This window comes from Gobius niger (genome assembly GCF_951799975.1).
Source record: "Gobius niger genome assembly, chromosome: 6".
NCBI lineage: Eukaryota > Metazoa > Chordata > Actinopteri > Gobiiformes > Gobiidae > Gobius > Gobius niger.
The window spans coordinates 6,136,517-6,159,498 of NC_136857.1; the positions used below are offsets into that span (position 1 = coordinate 6,136,517).

General features: G+C 40.9%; 3 protein-coding genes across 7 annotated transcripts in view; 1 reads left to right on the forward strand and 2 right to left on the reverse strand.

Moving 5' to 3' along the window:
* The window catches only part of LOC306963927 (ankyrin repeat and SAM domain-containing protein 1A), a 59,501-nt gene extending 50,322 nt beyond the window's left edge, over nucleotides 1–9,179 (reverse strand). For 2 of the 5 annotated variants that reach the window (XM_079557692.1, XM_079557693.1), the window contains exon 1: nucleotides 8,629–9,179. In XM_079557692.1, coding sequence (XP_079413818.1) covers nucleotides 8,629–8,798 — 170 coding nt within the window. In that variant the 5' untranslated portion in view covers nucleotides 8,799–9,179. The remainder of the gene's footprint in view (nucleotides 1–8,628) is intronic. The other 3 variants (XM_079557691.1, XM_079557695.1, XM_079557694.1) reach the window with 3 other exon arrangements.
* Nucleotides 9,180–9,522: 343 nt separating this feature from the next.
* On the forward strand, nucleotides 9,523–11,629 carry taf11 (TAF11 RNA polymerase II, TATA box binding protein (TBP)-associated factor). The gene is made up of 6 exons (XM_079557886.1): nucleotides 9,523–9,752; nucleotides 9,843–10,069; nucleotides 10,169–10,317; nucleotides 10,398–10,485; nucleotides 10,573–10,669; nucleotides 10,741–11,629. The coding sequence occupies exons 2-6, from the start codon at nucleotides 9,875–9,877 to the stop codon at nucleotides 10,869–10,871; spliced, it is 660 nt and encodes a 219-aa protein (XP_079414012.1). The 5' UTR covers nucleotides 9,523–9,752; nucleotides 9,843–9,874; the 3' UTR covers nucleotides 10,872–11,629.
* A 13-nt stretch (nucleotides 11,630–11,642) lies between these two features.
* bltp3a (bridge-like lipid transfer protein family member 3A) lies at nucleotides 11,643–22,851 on the reverse strand. Its single transcript, XM_079557888.1, has 21 exons — nucleotides 22,617–22,851; nucleotides 21,150–21,312; nucleotides 20,696–20,734; nucleotides 20,531–20,622; nucleotides 20,257–20,446; nucleotides 20,008–20,148; nucleotides 19,761–19,931; nucleotides 19,474–19,654; nucleotides 19,308–19,394; nucleotides 18,874–19,047; nucleotides 18,666–18,793; nucleotides 17,830–17,971; nucleotides 16,968–17,161; nucleotides 15,633–16,816; nucleotides 15,345–15,526; nucleotides 15,124–15,269; nucleotides 14,604–14,754; nucleotides 14,253–14,506; nucleotides 13,977–14,085; nucleotides 13,815–13,894; nucleotides 11,643–13,221 (listed from the first exon to the last, which is right to left on the reverse strand). Exons 1-21 carry the CDS (start codon nucleotides 22,658–22,660, stop codon nucleotides 13,105–13,107), a joined length of 3,969 nt encoding a protein of 1,322 aa, XP_079414014.1. The 5' UTR covers nucleotides 22,661–22,851; the 3' UTR covers nucleotides 11,643–13,104.
* Between the last annotated feature and the right edge of the window lie 131 nt (nucleotides 22,852–22,982).

Here is a 22,982-nt window from a genome sequence, read left to right on the forward strand (position 1 = left end):
GCGTTCAAACAGGAAGTGCAGCAAAGGGAGAATGTGGAAAGAGGAAATGCTTTGGAAAGATAAATTTCAGTTTGCGAGGAAGAAATGTGAGAGTGACAATTAGAGTGGCTCCAAAAGCGTCGCACAGGGGCTGGACACAGTCTGTGCAGCGGCTCATCAAAAACACAGATAGGAGCTGCCCCAGATTCAGAGTTATGCAACAGTGTGCAGCAAAGGCCCATAAACAAATTAACATTAACAGAGCACAACTGCAGATCTTCTCAGTCAGGCGCCGAGCAGCCCTGATAACCAGAGAGCTGAGGGATCGCAGGCAATTGCATGAGACACATAAATAACACAACTGAGATTTATTGCTGTGATTGCCATGCAGCAATGTGGTTTGGGAAAACAACAAGGAAAAGGAATGCAAAATATATGGTCTGCATATGCTTTTACAAACCCTGTGCACATAAGACAAAGGTGCCCAGTGCCTATTACTAGTGTGGCTCTAAATTGGGCATGATGTGCTGTCTGTAGTAGCAGCCGGGTGTTGTGTTGTCCTCTTAGCACTTTGGCAGCATGGCACCCAGAGGCATGAGTCAGAATTCATCCTCTTACTACAGCTCTCTACCAACGACAGGGCAGCTTAGGCCTGCAGCGGTGCAGTGGACAGCAGTGGATTTAGTTTAGGAGGGAGCACATTCATGTGAACGGGCTGAGGAATTCGTATTTGAAAGACTGTGCTAATCCTTAATTTCCCTGAGGGAATATCAACGGGATGAAGTTGAAGTTTGAAAGAGATTCTGGGGAGCTGTAATCATACAAAGCCTGGCCTGGGAGAGAGCCACAGAGAATAACACGTCGCCCTTTTCATCTTTGTTACATTTAGATGAAAGAGTTTCTAAAATACCAGTGTCATTGTCCAAGTGGAAGCACCACTAGGTCCATTTCTACAGTTTGGCCTCTGGTCAAACCCTGCAGTGGCTGGGCCTCCAGGTGGAGAGCATGAGCCAGTGTCATATAAAGAGATTTTGCTGCAGCCCATTACTGCCATGTCCACACTGTGAGATTAGACATGTCCAGGGCACAGTGCCCAGCTCTGACTGGCACACGCCAGGCATATGGAGAGTAGGAAGTCAGTATAAAGCACAACACAGAGAGCGCCAGTTACTCTGCTGCCAACTCACCTACTGGGTTTTATTATAAAGAAGAAGCATAAAGTCATTTAAAAATGTTTCAGTACACGACACATGATACTGACGTGAGACAATAGCTATCATGCCAGGAAAAGTGATGATAATGAAGAATAAAACCTCAATCAACTTCGAAAGAATAACCATCTGATAGCTAGAAGGGATGAACCAATGTTTGGTCTTTATGGTTTAGTTTTGTTTCTATAACCACACCTGTGTGTCCTAAATTATGAAAGCACAACAATAGTTAAAACACCATAATCCCTAGTATGCTGCTTACTCATGCTAAAGCAGCATACCAAGGTTTTGCTTTACACAGAAAGAGCCGGGCAAGCTAGTATTTTGTATGAGTTAGCCAATCCGTTTCCTGTGCAGGCCTGCTGGGGCATGGGTCGGTGTGTTTGTCATTTGTAGCGGTGCATTGAGGCCCGGCAGGTGGTCTCCAGACTGCTGAGAGCGGCACAGACACAGGAGAGAGAGACGCCAAGCACAGAGCCAACCCATGCACACGTCTGTAGTGTGTGACCACCTCAGCAAGCAGCTAAAATGCAATCTAGTGGGATTATGAATATCTTACAACAGACAGACTGGCTGAATCTTATATAGGGTAAAGATTTAACACTTAACACAACTTTATTGTCCTATAGGAAAATGTGGTTACTGGATGTGATTGGCAAGATATATCAAATAAATAAATAAAGGCTACAGTGGAACACAACTTGGATAAAAACCATCATCATTCAGCATTTAAATAATTTCCAATGCATTAATTTATATACATTGAAGCAGGTCTAAAAGAAAACAGCCCACACACGGTCACGAGAATTCCTAATATAATTATTTTTAAGGGGAGGAGGGTACATCTCTCGGTAGTACACATGTGGATCTGCTTGGTCCAGAGGGAGGGGCCCAAGTTGTGGGAAGGTTTTGAAAAGAAAGGGCTCCAAACAGACACCACAGGGGAGCACCACCTCAGCAGGACGAGCTACCATTTTGTCCTTTGTTATTATAAACCTCGACAGAAAAGGCAAAACAGGACACAAACTCACAACTGCTGGTTTACAGATTGAAGATTAAGAAAACTTTAAACTGAGAAGCGTTAATTAGAACATCACTACAGGTACGCTGCAGCGATTTCATCTCTTGGGACAATAAACGAAAATAAGAATGTTGATTTGAGGACTAACGCTTCATTTACATTCACTTAATTTTAATTCAAGGTGAGTCGGCTACATTTTACAGATTCTCAATCTGTATTGAGGATACTACTGATGGTTTGTAGGCGTCTACTCGTCCAACTGGTTCTACACAAAAGAGTTATTTCATTCTTGGTTGGGATTTGAATTTGATGTGGAGACTTGGTTCGGTCCTGGTCTACTGCTGTCTGGCCCTGTGGGTCACAAAGCGCTGAGTGGGGGGGTCTCAAGATGATTTAAAGACTCTAGAATGAAAAATATTGACACTATATTTTATACACTTGGGGTGCCGAATTGCTTGCATGATAATTTTAGGGTTGTGGTCTGAAAAGTTTGGGACTCACTGGTTTAGCCCACTATCAAGTCTGGTGTTGTCCTCGTTTACAATAAACCATTTCATCATCCATTCATTCGTTTTTTTCTTTTGTTTTTAAATGACGGTCAATTCAAGAGATTTCAAAACTAAATCTTTTCAGTGCCGATACTTTCTTAATATTCCAAAAACTGAGTCTACCAAATAATGATGCATATGAAAACAGTGTGATAGTTGACAGACAGAGCGTGAACGGTCTTGCTGCGCACACATATGTGGAATGCATCACTCGCGCTGAGCGGCTCGGCCTTCTGTTTACAACTCCACTAACACATGTCCTAAACATCACGCACTGAGCAAACCATCACAAATTCAGATGCTTGAGGAATGCTAACATGGCGGTGTTAAATTTCCCAGCTTCCCCTGCTCTCTCCTGTGACAGGTCAGAGGTCAGCAGTTAAATGTGACCGCCTCTGGTTTTCCCTTCAGCTCAGGTGCCAGGTACAGAAACACGCAAGGAATTTGTCCTGTTTAGGGCCTAAGCTGTTATTACTCGGGTGGGATAGCTTCTGCAAACAGCCTTATCCAATGCACATTACAGGGGTATGACGAAGAAGTGACTTGTTTTCAAAACAGCAAAAGGTGTTGCAAAACCGTGAGACTGACATTATCTAAAAGGAAACAAATTGTACTTCCCTTACCCAAATGAGATTTCACAAAAGACCCATTTTTAAGCTTCAGCATGTCTTTAATACTGAAAATGATCTTTATCACTGACGTTAGATTATGTCCATGTCCTAATAGTTCTACCTCCGGCAAAAGGAAATGTTTTTCTATTCAGTTCTGGCGTTCCAGTTCAGCCAAAACTGCACATAAGATGAGGATAAATATAGGGCTGGGCAATTAATTGAAATTTAATCGAAATCGCAATTTCTACTTTGGTCAATCTCAATAATCGTCATGGGACTTGATAATCTACAGGTTTACAGCCATTTCTTTGGCACAAACAATATCTAGTTTGGGAGTTTGGACGAGACAATGGAAGACCTTTGTGCGTTAAATAAGACTTCATGAAAGCATTTGTTTTTGTTTGAGCCAAGGTTTGAATAAAAGATGTATCCAATTTTATGAATCAGCGAGATGTTTTGATTTATTATGAAGTAAAATTGAATTGAAAATCGAGATCGATCGATATGGGGAAAATAATTGTGATTATTTTTTATCTAGATAAATATAATAGTCACACCAAGGGGTTATCCCTCTAATAAATAAAAAAAAATAGGCTTGCACAACAAACCAGAAAATAATCAGCAATTGCGAAACTCATTAAAATGTAGTATAGCAACATTTTAAAGGTATTCTGTGTTATTACAAATTTTAAGTGTGAAAAGGTTATATTTTCACACAATGCTGTCAAAGTGGTGATTCCTTTACAGTGATGAGGTGTCATGTAATCCAATATGTGTGCTTGTCTCACACTGTGCAGCTTATTTAAATGTATAGTTTCTCAGTAAGACAGGGGACATAGCTGAGAGTGTGGGAGACAAGTCTTCATCAGTCAAAGCTCCCTTCACGTCTGTCCAGAGCTCCATGCATTCCACTGTTAATTTCCCCTCAGCGAGACAACACACTCTCCCTGCTCGACTGGCCCAACCTCTGGATCAACATCTGCATCTGCTGGAAGCAAAATACAACCGGAAGTGCTGAAACTCCTTAATGGAAACGACCCGAGGGAACACCACTCATCAGAGGTGGCTCAAGCAGCGGCCAGAACAGTAAATCCAAATGTTTATCCAGTAAGTAAAATGGAAAAAGGGCAAAACTAAGGCAAGGGCAAAAAAGACAAGTAATGAGCATTTTCTTTTCAATAGCGTTGGACAAATATACATAATAACATAAACCGAGTAAAAACTTTCCAATCATCATATTTAAACATATTACAAACTAAAACTTCTGCAACTTACAGACCTTGTGTTGGCAGAATAATTATGCATTCCTTTCAATCAGGACCAAGAAAGAGTCACACACTAATATTTTGTCGGGCCAAGCTAAGTTTAATGACTTGACTTGATAAGCTTTTCTGTCCTGTATCGGATTCATTTTTCACCGAGGTCTTGTAATGATGACCATCGCGCGAACAAAGCCACAACAAAACATCAGCACATCGCACAGATTCTCAATGGGGTGAGGTCGGGACTCTGCTGTTGCCAATCCATGTGTGAAGTCTGCGAAGTCTCTTGCTCCCAAAACCACTCTCTGTTGTGGCAATGTCATCTTAGAATATGCCCGTGCCATCAAAGAAGAAAAAATCCCCTAATGGAATAATCAATCAAGCTGATGGGCTTATTTTTTGGGTTCAAATTATTGCTGAAGGTAGATTGACCGACTGCAGCATCTCCAGATCCAGGTGGCATCTTTTTTTCTTTTTTCCTTCCTCCAGACAGTGTAAGTAAATAAGTAATTATAACTCATCAGTACCCACAACCACAGGGATTAGTGCATCATCCCCAAGTGAATAGTACAGTGTGTGCATGATCCACACCAACTGTGTAAACAATAACAATGCAAAATTCAAATGGCTGGGTGTGACGAGCTTACCCCCCAGTGTGGGCTTGACCGTGACCTTTTCAGAGGGGTATATGGACTACCCAGCTCATTTAAGTGCTAATGGAGCGCTGTGTGTAGCAAATGTTTAGGGGGTGGCTGCGGTGTTAAACAAGCTAGGGTCGCCCAGTCTCATGCGTCTCCCTCGGCAACCGCTGCAGAGGCATCCTCCTGGGAACGCCGGCATTCCGCGGAGCACAGCTAGTTACAAAAACACCACAAGTTCTGACAGGCAGCCCATTCCTGAGCAAGTACGCGAAAAAAAAAAGAAAAAGAAAAGAAGAGCATGGTACTCCTACCTTCGCCGCCCGGGACAATAAAATAGATTAGTGTTTTTTCATGCAAGGTAATAAAGGGGGCTTTGTGCATTCGGGCAAACAGCTTAAATCTGTCAACTTCACAAAAGGCTTTCGTTTAAATGTATAGGCTAAAATTGAGTGTTGGCGCGTGACATTTTAAGTCTAGACACAAGTTGTAGGGTATACATTGCTTTGTTTTGATCTGGGCCTGCACTTCTGATTTATGAAAAGGTGAATTAACCTCTTAACTCCCACCTGAACGGATTCCATGTTCTCCAGTTTGGCTTTACCCTAATCAAAAAGCTTCTTGGGAAAAAAAAGCACCAAAACAGCCACAAAAAATGAGAATAAAACAAGGATGTATTGTAAACTCAACCAAAAAGTGACAAAAATTCAACAAAAAAGTGACAAAAACTCAACCAAAAAGTGACAAAAATTCAACAAAAAAGTGACAAAAGCTCAACCAAAAAGTGACAAAAACTCAACCAAAAAGTGACAAAAAATCAACCAAAAAGTGACAAAAATTCAACCAAAAAGTGACAAAAACTCAACCAAAAAGTGACAAAAAATCAACCAAAAAGTGACAAAAACTCAACCAAAAAGTGACAAAAATTCAACCAAAATGTGACCAAAATTGAAAAAAATAAAAATAAATTTCAAATGTGGTGCTACACAGGCCTATATAATGGCCAAAGAGGACAGAATGTATTTGGTTTAGGCGGGTGGTAAGAGGTTAATGATTATGTCAAGTCAAGCGCAATGGAAGGTATTTGATGTCATGTAGAGGAAACAAGATATTTGCTTCATAATATCAGTTTAAGCTTTTTTTCTATGACGCTTAATGAGAGGACTCAACCTTAATGCTAATTAAGGGCTAGGTTTGGAATCAGTTTTGTTGATACCAGCTTCGGTGCCCATTGATTTTAAAAAACAAAAGAGAGAAGACTTGTACGACAACCCCATCCAAACTATGCTTTGTACTAATTTGCATTTAGTTTTCTTTCTAGTAAGTATTGTAATTCCTTAAAATATGAAATCATTATACTTAGTTATTGAGAATATACACTGAAATTACTAAACAGAATGTATCAGACTCTAAGTTACATGTGTTTATCGGAACAAAAACAAATGATCCCAGCCATTCTAATTATGTCATTACACTATTATTCAACACCATTGCATATTTCTCAAATCATGTGTAGTCTTTATCATGAGGACGTTTAGTTCAAACTGACTCATGATATCGTTCTTGGGTGCAACACCAGAAATGCATTAAATCCTAAGCTTTGGACACACATCACTCATGAAAATGGGAAAGAAAGTTATTCCCACGAAACAAATCTCCCTTGACAGGATTAAAAACACCACTCGTATCATGGGTGTTATTAGTGGCAACATACAGCATTCCAGGAGCCTTGTACAAAACATGGCATGATCTTGATTTCACATTATCTGCTAAACCTGTCAAAACAATAATAATCTCACACAACACAATTCTCACCTTGTGGCTGACCTGCACATGCTCAGGTGTCCACGAGTCAAAGCCCCCTTCATTCACCACGTTGCTAATTAATTCATTTCCTTATAGGATTAGACAATGATTCCCCTGGGTTGCCGTTGCCAAACACTGATTGCTTAAGTCAGAATAGACAATGGGCCCGTCAGACCAACAGATCAGCTGGAAAAAATGAGACCAGCCGTGACTGCATGACATTACTGAATTGGATTTCCGATTAGGAGGGTTTAATGTAATTATCTTGAGTACACTGAGCAGACTGCACTAAGTAACATAGTGTTACTGCTCGAATGCTTCACCTCCGGGCACCGCCGTGGCCCGTGACGATGCTCTTAAAGATGGAGGAGGTGGTTGGTGAATGTTTCCCTTGGGAGCAATAATCTGCTTTGATTGACAGTCAGTGCATCTGCATGTGATCAGTATTAAAATCGGACTGGGGAAAGCAACATGCATTAATCATATGCCCTTGGCGCTTGCTATTACTTGACAATGACAGTGCAAGGCGTAAAGCTGTTTTAAAGCATTGCCCCTCATGCACTGATTCTCATAGACTTCTGATAGTTGGTCAGTCCTCATCCTCCTATAGAGTTTCTCGTGTAAAAGTATAATGTACTGTCTCAGCATTGTCTTAAATGTTTAGGATTCAATATTGATATAATGTAATCTTTTAATTGTTCTAGACCACCATAGTTCTATTAATTTCATTTGGTCAAGAACTTGAAGTGAAATGCTGCTGTGTTGTTATTATAGCAGTTCTTATTAATAAGTAGTAGATAATATCTGGAATCTTGCAGGCTTGTATAAGTAAACACTGCGAAGAGGTTCAAACCAAAGCAGTGTATAAGACAACTTGTAAGGGAGAAAAAGCTATTAGAATCGTTTAGTTTTCTTTCTTTTGTATATTTTATTTTGCAAAAAGGGATGTTTAGGCAAAAGTGCATGATGATGCAGGGCTCCAAAATATTTTTTATTATTCAGTGATAAATCATAAAGAAACATGGCAGTGTCCTCTTGTTTTCTTTTGACACGTCTAATGTTTAAAGGGGTTGATTTGGGTCATAATGACAGGTGAAACTAGTTAAATAACTAACCACATAAAGTGTTACAAATGTACGCACATAAACCATACAAAATATATATATATTTTACCAAACTCTAGTCCTTTACCACAAGTTGATCAGTCTGAACGGTGACAATGTGAATGTGATTTTAAAAGACAGCCAAGTTTCCTAATGGATTATGATGACATTTACCTGTTCCATGCCCTGTTGGTCTTATTATGGCCACCATAGACATTTGTGCAACTCATAGCTGCAGCTAACAAAGAGAGGCAACAATAATATGGACAGTGTCAAAGCAGAGAAAGCATTACTGTGCATAAAGAGCTAACCTGTGGCGAGACGCTCAAGCCTTTAGGCAAAACAATACAGAAACCGACTTGTGGGCTATCATCCAAAAGACTCCTTTCTATACTGTCCTATCCCTCGTCCCCTCTTTCTGTTCCCAGGTTTTCAATGTGGAGCCTTACCTAAGCAGACTGGAGAGTGTGTGCGAGGAGGTTCCGCTGTTGCCGCTTCCCCCGGTGCCCGATGATCCGCCGCCAGCGCCAGCCGACTGTCTCTTTCCCGATAAAAGCTTCTCCACGGCGGCCAGATTTCCCGTGCGAGCCGCTTCGAGTAGCTCCTGCTCCTTCCCCATCGCGGATCTCAGACAAAATCGGAGAAAGGCGCGGGGAGGAAGACAGGAAGAAAGGGGTTTAGGCTGTGGGTAAATGAAATTCCTCTATGATTCCCTATTTCTCGATGCGTCCTCGGTTGTGCCAAATGGGGAAAAAAATAAAAAGCGCCCGTATCCACCGCCGCTCTCTCTATTCCCCGCGAGTACCAATCCACGGCGCCGCTTGTAGTATCCACAAGAGAAAAGTTTCGTACCAGCAGTCGGCAGCCCAGCACCACGGTCGAACAAACTTCCTCTGACCAGTCCCCCGAGCTTGGTCCGTCACTTCCTCGAAACTACGCTTTCTTTCTGCATCTCCAACGTGAAGCCCACTCACACACAGCACACACAGCGCACATCTGAACTCCCCCGCCCGGGCGTTATGAGGGAAAGGTGAGGGCTGGGTCAAATCATTGGAGATCTATTGCCAAATTATGTGAGAATTATGTCTAAAACAGTTTTGATCATGAGGTGAAAATTAAAACTAATTCATACGCTAACCCAGGTTTCACTCCCTCGCTCTTTTAAATCGCATTATATTCCTACAACATTTTTTTTTTTTACTTAACCACAACTATAACATTATTGACGAGAAAGTGAATATTAAATAATAGAAAATATAATTTAAAGTGAAAATGCGTAGGTCTTGCGTTGTCTCGACTTTTGAGTAAAGTTAATTTGAAACCGGAAACGGAAGTGAGCACAACGTAGCAACAACAAAAAAGCGAACCATTGAATAATTTTCTTTCAAGTTCTGTACGCATTGCTCTGCTCGAATTGTGACTTTTGCATGATGTGACTCCCATTGTCGATGTTTTACAGACATTTTACGAGTGAATTATTTGGCAACGTTCGCCTGAGTCGTCAGTCTAACCTTTAGAAAGTCATTTTTTCATCGCTGCCTGCTGTTGTTATTCTCACGTCTCTGCAAACAGGGTAGGCGCAAATAATATAGTTCTCTCCGAACTGATACTTGACAAGTAAGTGAGTGTTTTATTAACGTTATCCTTCTGTCCAGTTCACTAGGTTACGCAGTTCGTGGAGGGATTTTGTCAATAATGGCAGACCCAGCAAGAATGATGATAAAGCCGGAGGAGAGTCCTGAAAAAATATCTACTTCCATAGTCAAGGACGAGGATCATCCAAAATCTGATCATGCACCAGAAAATACACAAGGAGTAGCGAAATCTTCTGAAGAAGTCAAAGAGTCACATGCTAAAGAGCAGCTTAAAACAAGTGTTAAACCTGTACGTGTTTTCTCAATTCGATAAATTGTAATGTGTGTGTGGGACTTTATGCCATTGCTATCTTTGATTAATTTGCTGATTTACTTTGTGAACGTTATGTCAAAGGAACCATCTTCTGCTGCTGCTGCTGTTGAAGATGAAGATGAGGGAACCTCCGGTCAGCCTTCTTCTAAAAAACTGAAGGTAGAGCCAGTACCAGATAAGAAAAAGGAGAAGCGTCAAAAAGTCGATGAGGATGAGATTCAGAAGATGCAGTAAGACTTCTTGGGGCATAATCTAATTTGTTAAGATTACAGTATGCATGTTTTAAAAAATAATTGGAAGTATGTTTTAGGGTGTTGGTGTCGTCCTTTTCTGAGGAGCAGCTGAATCGCTATGAAATGTACAGACGATCAGCCTTCCCAAAAGCTGCCATTAAGAGGGTATGGTTAAGAGTTGCATTATAATCTAGCTCTGTTGTGTATTTTAAAGAGAAATGACAGAAATTAGCTTGCGTTGTTTTTTTTCAGCTGATTCAATCCATAACAGGATCTTCAGTGTCCCAGAATGTCGTCATTGCCATGTCTGGTATTTCTAAGGTTTTTGCTGGCGAAATAGTGGAAGAAGGTCAGTGGTAAAGATATTGAAACAACACTATATACTTAATAAACATAAATGTTAATTATTTGTATTTGCAGCGTTAGATGTCTGTGAAAAGTGGGGAGACACGCCACCGCTTCAGCCCAAACACATGAGAGAAGCAGTGAGGAGGTTAAAAAGTCGAGAACAAATTCCGAACACAAAACACAAAAATATAATTTTTCATTGATGGAAATGTCCAGTTTACTTGTTTTACAATGCTTTATTATGAATAGAATTAGATGAGCAAAGGCAGATGACCTTTTTTTTTTTGTTGTTCACCAATTGTAAAATGTAACAGTGTGCTCATGTGTTGTATATGTCAATTTATTACAAAAATAAAAATGCAGCATTTCAGATGTGCTGTTTCTACCACAGTAACAAACAAGTTTAAACAACTGCAAAATTCACGTAGGTAAATGATACTAAAACAGGAATCATTTCAACATTTATTTATTTCTTTGAAAAGAAATGTCACATAGTACCTTTGGTTCACAGAACCAATTAAAGGTTCACATGAATTACGTAAAAGACAATTCAAACATCAAAATCACACAATTGTTTAAATACTGTCCACACGGTCTTTAACATTTGCATCAAATATGAACTAATTCTTATGCTTTTACGTTTTCAAGTGCAAAGTGAATTTTATCACAAGTGCAAAAACCACAAGGCCTTATCTTACACAATATAGTTTCGTTAGTGCATCTCCTTAGTGGCATGTTCACTTGCATGAAATCTGCACTTTTAATTGTGATTAACATGTAAAAGCCTGGTGTACCTTAGTGTGCAAAAGAAGTCTAAAGCACCAGTTTGTTAACGGAAAGTGGGAATGCTGTGTAACATTTATATTTGAGTAGGTAGCTACATACTAAATCCAGCATAGAACATATTTATTGTACCTGTATCACCACAGGTACAATTTCAAAGTTGTTTTGGCAATAAAAAATAAAATAAAAATCTCCAAGGATTTTTTTTCCAATATTAAGTTTAGCAGTAAGGAGCAAACTGTATAATAGATTCATTAATGTTCTATTGCTTTCATGTTTTATACAGTACCCTCCACAAAGAATACAAATCTGTCATTCTTCATGAGAGAAGGCAAATGGAGAAGAAGCTACAGGTGAATGTTTAGTAACCATAGCAGACCACTAGAGGTCTCCAGTTAGCCATGATAAATCCTGATGACAGTTGAGGAAATCACTGTAACCATAAATAATTCGTAACTAATCAGGTAAAAAGCTGAAGATCAAGAGGTGTAAAGTTGAAATACAGAAATTAAAGCTTGAATGACATTTTCATTTCACATTATTCATGTTACAGTTCATTCAATGAAAGTACCAAAATTAAAGGAATTTTTTTTTTTTTACATTTATAAATAAACACTGACAACAACTCTGGCATTGTGAGGCACAAGAAACTCAGTGTGACTAACAGGCAGATTCCTGAAAGAAAATTAGATCATTGGATCTGGTAATAAAAAGCATGTTTGTCTTTCATGGCCATTATGGGCATATCATTTTGAGGTGAGTCATTATGTCTGATATGACTTTAAAAGAACATAAATAAAAATAAATATATCATAAAAATAAAACCGCTTGTTAATACTATTGGTCAGACTACACAACATGTATTCAGAAAATAAACGCGGTGCCAATGTATAATCCCAAACTTCCACTGACCCAGATACAATACTAAAGCTGCTGTGCAACCTGGTGTACACAGCTTAAAGGCATGTTTTAGGAGCTCGTTCACCACAGAGCACATAGCTTCATAGTAAAAAAAAAAGAACGAGACCAAAAACTTCACAACTTCAAAAGGAATTGAATGAACGTGTGCATGAGTCTTAAGTGACTTAACTTCCTTTGTGGTGAAAGTTCACAAACTTGTGAATGATAACATGCACCCATGTCTATTGGAAGCAGCGTAGTTCTGCTTAAAAAAGTGCAATCATTTCCCTATTTTTAACCAAACCGTACAAGCAAGTACACGTCAAAACAGCTATTTCAGATGAATTCAAAATAAATACATTCTATGGAAGAAATAATTTTTCAAGTCTGTGTTCTTAGTCGTACACCATAATGTAAAGCTTAACATGCATTGTTATCAGTAGGCTTTTTGTGTTTTTTATGTATTTGCATCAATGTGAAAACAGTATATCATATGGAAAATGCTACTTACAGTATAGTTATGTAAATCACTATACGAATTAAGACTTAAAGCTTGTACCCACACATGCTGTGGGGAAACACTCACGCTACGTTGTTCTTACACGGATGTTGATCTATGTCAGTGTGAAAAGGGGATTCTTGATGGATGCCTAGAGTGTAGTACCATGTTCTCCAAGTCTTTACACCTGATATCCTGGTTGATAAAACTAATAAATAAGCAGCCAAACGCTCCTGACTCAGAGGAACAGTAACTCACAGAGTGAAAGTGGGGTCATATTTCCTGATCTCCAACAGAAGCCGATCTCTCTCACTGAGCGCCTGAGTGAGAGCAGACTGGACTTCAGACAGCTGTTCTTCAGTAGGTTGATTCTGAAACATAAATGACAATGTTTTCTCTAAAATGTAACTCATTACAGTGCGCAGGATATCACATTTTGACAGACAGCAGCAGCAGGTGTAATTACAACACCATTACACCGACCGGTGTCAATAAACACATCGTCCAGTGAGCATGAAATCAACACTGGTTGTCTAACTGTGTTTAAATTCAGGGCTGTACAAATTTAAAGGCCCTGTTTTAGAATTCAAGATTTGATTTGATTTTTAAGTGCACAAATTACAGATACCCAGGAGCATTGACAACACTGAAATTTTAACTGCTCAACTCACAAGATTCACATTTCAGAACATTTTTTATAGAGGCCTAAACTACAGGATTAGCTTGTGTTAGACATAATAAGACAGAATGGAGACAGATGCATCTCCATGGCAATCTTTCACAATACAATTATAAAAGCCTTGATAGGCACAAGCCTGAAATAAACCATACATCCTGCAACCATACTGTTTTGTCCTTTACTATTTGTCCTGTTATCTGTACCTTGATAATAATGACTTTGTAAAACTACGCTGTGTACATTCTTCTAAAAACAGCACATAAAGCAAATATGTCACTTTGTTACCTGGCTCAGTTGAGGAGCGCCATTTTGTTCTGTGCATACCGCAGGAACGTTTGATATGGTTTTGACTTCAGTGCTTTCAGCTGCAAACAAAGGGCATTCATTTTAGTGACATTGACTTCTTATGGCCAGCTTATAACAATACAGTCATGTTTACAGATATACCTTTGACCCTCAGGACGCCATCCTCACCACGCTCAAGCAGCAACTGATCTATGACAAATGTAGATGGAACCGGTTGAGGGGCCGTGGGGTAAATTCTCGGGCCGTCATCCTAAAAATAATGAACAATTATTATTTGCAATCACATGCCTCAGTTGTAACCGCTGTATTGCATTGACTGTGGACTTCCGTCCTGCCCCCACATTTAAGTGATTCAATTATATTCAACAATCTGAAAACATTCACTTCGTACAAACATTACACCAATCTGCCCTTTACCTTTATGGTGATGGTGATATTATTCATGTGGAGCTTTAAGGGCTGACTGTCCACAGCAAATTCATCTTCCAGAAAGGGGCCTATGTTAGTGACTGTAGATGACAACAGCTCCACGTGGCAGTCTTTTAAACTTAAGTCCATGAAGCTCACACAGTCAGTGGAGTGCTTCACCACAGAGGGACCTGTCTCTGTCCTCAGGGAAACGGCAGGAACCTTTCTGGGCCTGCTCTGCTTCTGTAGCAATGCATCAGGAGCTGACAACAGAGAAGAAAGGACAATAAGGTGCAGCCAAATTATGAATGCAGTAATAACAATAACAACAGAATTTGTTTTAGACAATATTTTATTTACCTTGGACTAACCCAGCCTGGATGTCAGAAGTCCTGATATTACCCAATTGTACAGGTACAAGATTTAGAGCTTCTGCAACAGCAATGTGATCATCACCCTTTGCATCCAACGTACAAGCAATCCCACTCAGTATAAGCAGGAAGGCTGAAGCCTGTAATAATACGTTACATAAAGTTATTTTTATGTGTTTTATTGGTAATACTCAACTACTAGTTAAAGCTTTATGTTGACATTCTTTGGATATGCAGCGCAAAATGCAGGGCAGAGCAAGCAACGGCACCACATTGATTCAGACTTCACAGGTGAGTGTTACACCGGAGAGCAGGCTAGGGGTTAGTCTGACTACAGCGTTCTGCTCATTGCGCCGCCATCACCACGTTTGCTTTTTCTTATTGGTTTAATTCACGGACAATTTAGGCCAGCCCATTTAAAAGGCTCCAACTACTGCGTGTCCAGACGGCTTCACTGTGTAGAAGAGACAGAGAGGAGGCTGGCTAAGCCGGGCTAAAGCGGTCCATACCATATCTTGAGAAACTTCCTCTGTGCTTTGGGACAGAGAGCTGCTGAGGTCAGCTGAGGACCCTCCGTCAGTGCCCAGGCCCGGGCTGCCTCTACTGCCTGCATTAACCCCTGTATTATTCAGACGCATCGACTCAACTCCAGACTCTGCAAAAATGACACATTGAATGATTTTACAGTTGAGCAAAAGATAAAAAGATTCATATTGTCAGATTTAAATACCTGAGCCAATTAGAACTACAAAACCGTCGCTGAGGTCACTGTCAACAGAGAGGTTTTCGTCAGGCAGGCTGCCGTCCAGGATCGCACTGTCAAAGGAATGCTGAGAGGGCGACTGCTTCATAGTCTGAGAGCGCAGACTAGGGGCAGGAGATGAGGACTCTTCTGACCGCTGGACCGGTTCTCTGTGCCACAAACACAATGTTGTCAGGAGACACTCTGACACACTGAGCAGTATGTTCCAGACACATACTCTATCATGCTGCCAGCCACAGGAGATGGAACACTTACTTTGCAGGACTGAACAGCTTGCTCATCCCTGATCCGCGGCTCAAAATACTGAAGGCATCTTTTGTGATGGAAAACGCCCCTTTGGTCAGGTCCAGGGAGGCACTCAGGGCGTCTTTGGTCACATCCTTGGTGACATTAATAGCACTGGACAGTTCTCCCTCGAGGCTGAAGGTGGACGGCTCACGGGACAGAGCAGGGCACTGGACAGGAGACAGAGGAGGAGACAGAACAGGAGTGTCCACCTGTGCATTCATCTCGTGCGCCTCTGTCACATCCTCCACTGCCTCGCACGCCTCCTCTACTGTCCCCTCCTGTTCGTCCAGGCCTGCGTCCCCAGTGCTCACAGAGGAGATGCCGTTCTCCTCAGGGACCAGGTCTGGGATGTGGTGAGAGGGAGACAGGTCCGAGTCACTGATGCTGTGGCTGTCCGTCTCTGGAGTGTGGGGCACCTCCACCTCCGGCTCAGAGCTCACTGGAGGTAACAGCAGGCCCACCTCAGCCGAGTCCAGCAACAGAGCAAAGCACGCCGTTAACGCTTCTATTTTGTCTTCCTTGGCCTTTTTAACCTCCTTGGTATCCCGACCCAGCTCCGCCCCTAGACGTCCCAGAGCATCCTTCATTCTCAGCAGAGCCACATACTGATAATGATTAAGCCACAGCTTCACTGGGGTGATGGCGTGGACCAAGAAGTGAAAAGAGGCTAAATCATTCTTTGCTTCAGGGTGCTCCTTTTGTGCTTCGCTCTGACTCGTCTCTGCAAAGGCCAGTGGTCGGCACATCCACACGGACATGGTTAAAGGCTCTACAAACAACTGCGTTTTGCCTTTTGGAAATCTGCGCGCTCCGTCGAAGCCCAGAGTGATCCGGGACATACTCATGGACCAGACGTCTTGGGACCTCGGCTGTTTCTGATCTAAAGGCTGGGGTTCCGTTTCCTGGGCGTGTTTGAGAAAGACGGGCGGAACCCGGAGAAAGGCAGTTCGTTCTTTTTGGTCATGGCAAAAAGTAGAGGGAGGTTTGAAGAATTGGCTGGCAGTGAAGTTGTGGTAGATGCCGCTGAGGTCGGCTCTGGTGCCATGAGGACAGTGGCGTGTGTTGCTGACTGCCATTTGGGGCACGGCAACAGACAAAGACTGTGGGCGTTCGGGATGGTCTAAAATAGATGAATCTAGAGGAATTACCACCTAAGAGAACCAACATCATTCGTCAGTTCTCAGGCAAAATGGAAATTCTTTACAAGGTGCATATTTAAACACACACTAACTGCTAAACAAATACAACAATCGCATGCATTTCACAGTATTTTGAGCTTAACAGTCCAACTGAAAGATGTACCTTTAGCTGAGATGCGTCCATACGAATGTCCACATGCTCCTCGGTTTTGCTACTGTCTTGAAGATGATAAAAAGCTTTGACTTGATCTAAAGTGTGCAGAAGGCCTCGAGAGAACAGATTGATCCATAGCACACTGGCCGGGTCCACACACAGCTGAATGCCATTCAGCTGGGCATACAAGCTTGATGTGGGCACTGCACAAAGAAAATATAGATGTGTCATGTGTAACTCAATTATGCACTATCCAGTCTTTTTACACCTTTGGACTCTTCATGTATTTAACCTTTCATACATTATCTGCAAACTTGTCAAAATGGCTTGTAAAATCAAGGTCTCTTTTTCCACTCTACAGCTGCTTAGACGTCTCTAAAATTTAGAAAATATTGGGAGTGTGCAATGTAGTTTTCCTATTATGCTATAAGGCCAACAAACACCACTGTCATACTTCAGTTAAATGGGGGGGAAGACTTAGCTTTTAACTATCTTACTTATCTATTTTAAATACTTTTGTAAGAAAGTATGGTAAGGTTTATGTTGTCTGTACTCATTTTGTGAAATTCCTGTGTAGGTCTTGTGTCACCTGCTAGGGCATTAAGTAGTTTGAAAAAGGCTAAAGACGGTAGCTGACTTTGTTGAAGTTGGTTATTATTTGCAAGAGTCGCTTGGTTTAAAAACATGGAGAAGCAAACGCCGAAGAATTCGGTGAAAGATGGACAGAAAGCAGTTTTAGTCTCGTCAGAAGGAGACGGTCTCCAACACCAGGCATGTTTATGATGACCGATGATAACACTAACTCTAAGCCCAAGAGCAAAAGGGCCCTTGAGTGAAAGAATTACTGGTGAATTGTAGAAATGTGCTTTACCTTCTAAGCTCGAGTTGTCTGGGAAGTAGTACTCTGTAAACTGGAGGTGGATTGCTGGTATGTTATCTGGCAAATGCAGAGCTTTACGGTTACAACAAATAAAAGACTGGGTTCTTTTGTTCTGACGACCTCTTGTTGACACCTGAATTTGAAGAAAAAAAGGAGAAGAAACAAGATAACTAAAACACATTTTCCCCGCTTGTTCATAATAAAAGAGGAACCAAAAGTAGTGGTCTATTTTTTCACTAAAACCTTCAAATATCAACAATTATGGAAAGTAAGGGAAAATACCCAAAATGCATTCATATAGCTAATCTTTTTAGTTTTAGAGATTTCTTCTGATAGTGAACTGTAATAGGCACAACCCCAGAGTATTTGATTGGCCAACAGAAAGAAGCCTTTGTGACTGTGGAATACAATGTAGGGCTGATGCCTGGAGGCTGCTAATCCCTCACACACCTCTTGTAAATTTGGGTTACAACTCTTGGCACATGACACAAATGCTGAGCTTCAATCAGCAGCTACGACTCTAGAGTGGGTCCTTTAGTAAAACTGGTCAAGATCATGGTCTCACTTCTTGTGAGCTGTTGTTTTATTTTAGAGGAAAGTCTATTTGATTTATACTGTTTTTATTTCATTTTATTACAGTATCTACTGTTTAGAAGAGTGGCACGAGCTGTTCAAATCAGAAATGTGATGCATACTAAGTTTTCCCGACTTTGATTTACAAGGTGCATTCTTAATGGTCTCCCTTGAGGGACATAATGCTCTGAGCCTTTTATTACAGTGTAGCATCTGTTGGGGAAGTAAATCCAATTATGTCTATGGAGCCTTGCCTGGTGAATGTCGAAATCATCCATCCTGATCACCACTGAACTCGACCGCAGCTGTTTCAAAGAGGAGGCGCCATTTCTGTTGGACGTCTGCTCTGATGAGGATGACTTGTTGGCAGTAGACTGTTTATCTTAAGTATTACCAAAAACAAAGGTCATGTTGATCTGTTCGGAGTAATAACATCAATACTATGTTTTCCTGAGTAAATACCTTGTGCTGTCCGGGCAGAGGAGTCCTTGGTGTCACTTGACTTGTGGTCAGTGAGTGGTCTGGGAAAGCCAGAGGCCTCAGCTCTCTTCTGAAAGTCCTGCAGCAGTTTCCCTGCCCACTGTGCCTGGGCCTCCATGGCAGCATTGTGGCGTTCCCAGTGTTTACATCCATGAGCTAGAAAGATATCAAACCTTACATGAAACATAATACATATTTGTGTCCACAAAATGCATTGTAGTTGTATTAACTTCAGATGCTAGTTTGCAAATCTTAGGAATTCTGCCCGGAATAATGGAACTAGTCTGCTGGTAATTATTCTGCTTGAGAAGTAATCCTGCTGTCTGTTGTGAATGAAGGCTGTGTTTGCATGAAAGCACTACAGCGCTCTGGGGCTAACTACTTTAGTAAAGAATAGGGGCAGTTGTCAGTCTTACCAGGCCTGTGGACCGGGTAGAAGTCAAAGCCCAGTCTCTTGAATGTTAGCTGCATGGAGCCCTGAGAGCCTGGTGGGGGCGGCTCGTCTGTTTTGGTGTCACATAACAACTTACATTAAGACCTGCTCCAGGAAAGAAATGTTTTATTAATTAATATGAGCTATACCTTCATCTATTGAAGAACTATCATTGCATATGTGCAGGTCCAGGCGAGATATGAAAGTGTGATAGGAGGACTCTTTGACATCGTACAAGTCAAAGTATTGGCTCATACTGTTGGGACTGCCAGTGGAAGAGGGAGGGGGTTCGCTCCAGAGACTATGCATCCCAGGAGAAGTAGGAGCAGTCTACACAATGACATACAATACATAAACAAATTATTTCATGCCTACATAATGTTAGTTTTTAACCCCATTCCAATGCAATACATGAAGGACTGTGTGTAGGCGGCACCTGCATTGATTCGGCAGTCATGTTTTTTCTCTGCTTGGCTGACTTTTCCATGGCCTCACTGAGGGATTTGGCATAGTGGATGATAGCTTTGAGTTGAGAATCAGTCAGGACCCACAAAAGGTCATCCAGAATAAAGAACAGTTTTGACGCCAGCACATTACAGTCTTTTATCTGAATGGAAGAATAGCACAGTTTAGTAATTACATTTAGTGATTGTAAAGTGCATGATGTTGTATGTCTAGCATACTCTGCGCTTCAGTGCAATACGTATGCGACCCTGGTTGGTGATCAGACGCAATGGAGTGCTGCTGAGATCCTGATCACTGCTCTCAATGGCATCCGCCTCAATCCGCAGACTCTGCCAGTTTATTTCTTTGAAGGTCAATACCTGTACACAATAACAACCATCAATGACATGCAAAAGTATAGAAAATCTAAAAAGGATGACTATCTCGACTCTCTATCTGGCAGCATGTTGTGTCAGCGAGTACAGTACCTCTCCTCGCTTGGGGTCGGAGACACGGGTGTAGCGGAGGTCACTGCGCTGCCATTTGGGGTTGAGGCTGTTGCCTTGGAGCTGCCACAGTTCAAAAGAGGCATGAAAAGCACGAGCCTGAACCTTGATAGTGATTGAGTTAATTCTGATGGACATGCCCTCCACCACCTTCTCCGCAAAGCCATACTCGCTATGAAAATCACAACATATTTTATAAGATAAGTTGCAGGACTAACAATAAAGTGTATGAAAAAACTCTATAATGTGTTCAAACCTCTGGCCAGCCGTAATTGCAATTGGAGATGGACCATTAGGGGCACGCGGTTCTTCACATGTTCTCATTTCTACTTCCACTTTGTCCAAGAACTGCACAAAAGTCACACCAGGGTGTTAATGGAAAAAAAGACAAATGACACAGATATTGATGGCAAAGTCTCACCAGACATATTGGGCTTGTTTTAAGCTTTGTCCATTGTATCTAAAAAAAGAGCAAGGCAGTTAGGACAATGAAGACGTGTTTGCACTCTGTCCTGTCTGTAGTTGGCACAAGCTGTACAAATGCAATGCCATTCTGATTCTTACAATAAGTACTTTGTTGCTGCTTCTCACTCAACAAGAACACTTACGCAGAATGTAATATATGTCACGTGACTTTATTCAGTTAATCCATTTAAAACAACATGTTTTTAAGCCTCAAAGGATTGTACACAATTTCAACTTTAGTAAATTTAGTACAATCCTGGTCAAACAAAAATGTATTGTATTAAAAAAAGAAAAAAAGAAAAGACAAAAAAACAACAACAGCATACCCTGCTATTTGTGAAAGACACGGTATTCCACACATCTTTCGGCCATGTTACTAGACAATCAGGTTTGACTCGTTGGAGACTTACCCTAATGGCAGCTTTGTTGCAGTAAACCCGGGTGACAGCGAGCCAGGTGGGCAGGTCCAGCATGTTTTGTAGAACCTCTTCATCTAACTCCAGGTTGGACAACTGTCCCTCCCCTTTCAGTGTGCTCAGGTTGATTTTGTCAGGGGACAGATTCTTGGTGAATCTGAAGAGAAAGTACAATAGAGTCACATTCATCAATGCTGTATTGTAGCTGTAGACACTAAAAACACGTTTAGTGTAATGAGTTGACACATTTTGAAACCCACGTTTAACCTCTTACCACCTGCCTAAACCAAATGCATTCTGTCCTCTTTGGCTATTATATAGGCCTGTGTAACAGCTCATTTGAAAGCTAAGACCCACAAAACTGATCTTTTCCCTTGCGTTGTTGCTGTGTTGTGTTTTTTCTTTTTTTGTGACATTTTTGTGACATTTTTGTCACTCTTTAGTTGAGTTTTTGTCACATTTGTTGAATTCTTGTCATTTTTTTTGTTGAGTTTTGGTTGAATTTTTGTTGAATATTCGTCACATTTTGGTTGAGTTTTTGTCACATTTTTGTTGAATTTTTGTCACATTTTGTTGAATTTTTGTCACATTTTGGTTGAGTTTTTGTCACATTTTTGTTGAATTTTTGTCATTTTTTGTTGAGTTTTTGTCACATTTTTGTTGAATTTTTGTCTTTTTTTTTTTTGAGTTTTTGTCACATTTTTGTTGAATTTTTGTAATTTTTTGTTGAGTTTTTGTCACATTTTTGTTGAATTTTTGTAATTTTTTTTGTTGAATTTTTGTCACATTTTGGTTGAGTTTTTGTCACATTTTTGTCACATCTTTGTTGAATTTTTGCATTTACATCCTTCTCATTTTTTGTGGCTGTTTTGGTGCTTTTTTCCCCAGAATCTTTTTGATTAGGGTAAAGCCAAACTGGAGAAAATGGGATCTGTTCTGGTGGGAGTTTAGAGGTTAACTGAACCTTCGCTAGTTCAAACATATGTGTAAGGTGTTTCCTTATGAGATGTGCCACAAACCGAGATAATTGTCTTTATGACATTTTGATTGCTGTCTAAAGGGGGAGTGTAGGTTACTGAAAAAGAAGACTTGACTAATGCATGATCTCTGCAGGAAAAAATGTATGTATCTTGATTCAAGATCTTACTATTTAAAATGAGTGATGGTATTCATTGCTTTAAATCTATGACCATGATGTACCAGACACAAGTATGAAGACAATTCTCATGCATTTTACAACATTAATGCTTTACTTAAACAGGGCTTTACAGGATTGCAATGTGTAGTAGCTCTCTGTCCCCTTGCGACTTTGATACATAGTAGTAACAACGTGTTAGCTCTGGGCTACATGATTACTGAACATTAAAGACGTGGATCATAAAGATATTGCACATAAATGATTAAAGGAGATTTGAAATACATTTGCCAAGTAGGCTAACAGGCTAACATCAAGACACTTACCGTGACAAATGTTTCAGAATTTGTTTTTTGATGATCCCGGCCATCTCTGCTCAGGTTTGTCTTAACCGGGATTAGCGGCTTTATTCTGTTCAATAGGAAACACTAGCTCGACGGTACATCCGTACAGTGCACAGCTGTAACCGTGCGCATCTTGTTAGCCGCTGCTTTCACTGCACAGAGAACCTCTGCTGCCCGAGGAACACCGGACAGACCCCCCTGCCCCACACGAACCCAACACGAGCTGAGCGACACAACAGCCCCATCTGCTGGACACATGGAAAACACCCCGTGCTGTATTTACACATCAACTACAGTATGCGGTTATTTTAAGCGTTGAGTCATAGTGGCCCAGCAGGCACCCATCGC